The sequence below is a fragment of the Fukomys damarensis genome, unplaced genomic scaffold, assembly GCF_012274545.1.
Source record: "Fukomys damarensis isolate Sample0158 unplaced genomic scaffold, DMR_v1.0_HiC HiC_scaffold_39, whole genome shotgun sequence".
In the NCBI taxonomy this organism is placed as follows: Eukaryota; Metazoa; Chordata; class Mammalia; order Rodentia; family Bathyergidae; genus Fukomys; species Fukomys damarensis.
The window spans coordinates 43,479,176-43,482,034 of NW_022900951.1; the positions used below are offsets into that span (position 1 = coordinate 43,479,176).

Here is a 2,859-nt window from a genome sequence, read left to right on the forward strand (position 1 = left end):
TTTTAATATTTTTGATTCATCACATTCTAATACTAATTGGCACTATAACTCCAGCAAGAGCAAAATGTTAAACACTTTAAAAGCCTTACGATCAAAGGCACATTTAAAGAGAATTTAAATAGCAAAACATACACATATTTTTGCTGCAGAGTAACTGTTTCAAGAGCAAAATATATCTTGTTCAAACAAAATTCTGTTCGAAGAGTAGAATTAAGAACTCAAGGGAAAAGGGGGAAATGTACAACTTGTAATGATCAAAGAGCTTTCTTATGAATTTTTAAAACAAAGGATGGTGTCTCTGAAATTACTAAGGTATTTAGGTTTCACCAGATTCATGTAAAATAGTGACAGAACAGTTTTATTTTTGAAGGTTAACACTTGTCAGAAATTACATTCTTGCAGCTAGTTGACATTCATGATACAGAATTTTAGATATCAGTGTAAACATACATGAAGGAGCACAACGTTTTTCAAAATAGTTTGAGACAGACAGCATTTTGATATAAACCGAAAGCTTTATATAAACATATACAAAGTAACAAGAAATTGTGATTTACTCTTTTGCCACCTTGTGGTCAGAGCTGTACTTAGCATTCAGGAGCATGGACTGCGAGGAGGAGCTGCCTTTCCTAAGGTCAGTCCCTTCTGTCAGCACTTGTCAGGTCTTGTGAGGCAGACATGGTGATACTGTACTTGCCTAGAACTGACTCTAGACTCAAACAACCAGTAAGCACCTCAACATTATGGTGACAGACTCTGAACGTGATTCAAAGCAAAAGTAACACATAAAAAGGAAAAGAATTTAAGGAAGTCTAACTAAGTTGTGATTTTTCCCACACGGACCACTTTTAAAAAATCATCTATATCTATATCTATATCTATATCTATATCTATATCATCTATATCTATATATAGGCATTGGTGCCACTTCTAGAGGCCTAGCCTGTTCCTTAGTGTTAGTATGCTTTTGGGGGAAGGCAGCCCCGATTCTGGCCCTGGAGTAAATGTCTTTGGTTCAGCATCTGGTTGTGGGTGGGTGAGTGCTGAATAAACATCCACTGAGTGGTAAGAGCCCTATACTTCTAGGACACACTGGTTGGGAGAGCCCAGGTGGAGCTGTGGGCTTCTGCAGGGAGCTGATCAATAAGGCAATCAGATTATCATGGTTAGTCTTCCTCGCTAGACAGTATCGGGTACTCAGAGATCTTTGGGTCTCTTGACTGTCTGTGGAGACAGTAGTTAGGCAGAGAGCACCCTCACCCTCGCCTCCCAAGGTCCATGACCTCAGTGACTTTTAGCAGCACCAACAAAAATATTCCTTCAGGAGATACATTAGTTGCAGTTCCTCTGGTTGCAGGCCACAAAGCACTGGCTGGAAGAAACCTTGGCTGCTTCAAGGAATTGAAGGCAGAGTTTAGAAAGGTCAGGTACAGGGCAATCCTCAGCTGGATGGGAATCAGGCCTCCACCTCAGGGGTTCTGGGTTCCTGCTGACCACCTCCTGTTGCTAACCCCAGGGGACCTGCCCCTACCCCTCCCTGCCAGGAAAGTCAGGTGGATGGTGGCATCAGTGCTGAATCAGGTAGCACAGCTCCACAAGCCAGCTGCCACCAGGACTCAGGGACCTGGCTCTTAGAATATTCTCTTTTCAGCTTTTAGGACTGATGCCTGACTTGGACTGCACTCCCTGGGACCGGTTGCAGTAGCTACTTCCCAACATCCTTAGCAGTGCTTTAGACCTGAGCCACTTGTTCTGAGCTCATTTCTCAAGGGTCCCCGGGTGCTACTACCCTGTGCCAATAGCCCGGTAACATAGGGGCTCCTAGAGGCCTCCAAGATAAGTGCTCGACCCCTTCTCTTTGTTGGCAGCTCCAGACTTCCACTCCTACTTGCTGCCCACCTTGGGACTCTGTTAAGGGTTAAGGGTCTCTGGACTGTGCGCAGTAGCTCAGGCCATTTTCTCACTCGTAGGGGAGGTGCCTGCTGTAGGGATGGCCCCTGGGCTGCTCAGCTTCTGCTGGACCAGGCCAGCTACCAAACCCTCATCCCACCCTCAGCCTTGGGAGCCTGAGGGGGAGGTGAGGAACCTGCTCAGACAGCAAAGGCACTGATAAGATGGGAAGGAGACGTGCCACTTTGGGCCCTGTGGCCTTGGGAGTGCTGCCACTCGAGATCTGGGGTCCAGGCCTGCCCCTAATGGAGCTGGAGCTTCATTATTTGCAGGAAGGGCAGGAACTGGGTGGGAGAGGAGACTGGGACAGACTGGAGGCAGGCTCTGCCGCCAGATGATGACTGGTCACGGCTTCTGCCTGCACTCCCCAAAACCCCCACCCCCACCCCGCCCCATAAGGGGACGTTTCACAGCTTCAGAAACATTCCTGGACTTGGCAGTCGTTTGACCCCGGCCCTGCAGGGCTGGGGGGAAAGCTGTGTGGACGAAGGGAAGGACAAGGAGAGGGGAGGAGACGACCAAGGGGGTCAGAGCAGCGATTGGAGCTGAGGACTGGAAGCGCCTTAAAGAGACTGCGCGGTCCCCGCCCCCCTTCCCGCCAGCCTCAATGAATTAGAGCTGTGTTTCCCAAACTTGCCTGATCATAAGCAGCCTCTCAGGCCCTAGTTAGAGATACAGGTTCCGGAGTACCTCCCTTCCAGAGTCTGATCGAGTAGGCCTGCGGGTGGAGCCGAGGAATCTGTAATTTTTACACGCTCCCCACGTGATTCTTGTGAACAAGCAAGTTTGGGGAATATTGAATTAAAGGAAACGGGGCCTGGCCACAGAAGCGGCCTCCGCTAGGGCTCTTCGGTGGGAGGATTCCCGGGGGCGTCGCCTGCTTCCGCCGCCGCCTCCTTCAGTGAAAGT

The 2,859-nt window shown here is 48.8% G+C and overlaps 1 protein-coding gene across 1 annotated transcript in view; it reads left to right on the forward strand.

The window, feature by feature from the left end:
• The first annotated feature begins 602 nt into the window (after positions 1-602).
• Usp27x (ubiquitin specific peptidase 27 X-linked) overlaps positions 603-2,859 on the forward strand; it is a 5,345-nt gene continuing 3,088 nt past the window's right edge. The window contains exons 1-2 of the mRNA XM_019204851.2: positions 603-634; positions 2,758-2,857. Of these exons, the coding sequence (XP_019060396.2) occupies positions 603-634; positions 2,758-2,857 (132 nt within the window). The remainder of the gene's footprint in view (positions 635-2,757; positions 2,858-2,859) is intronic.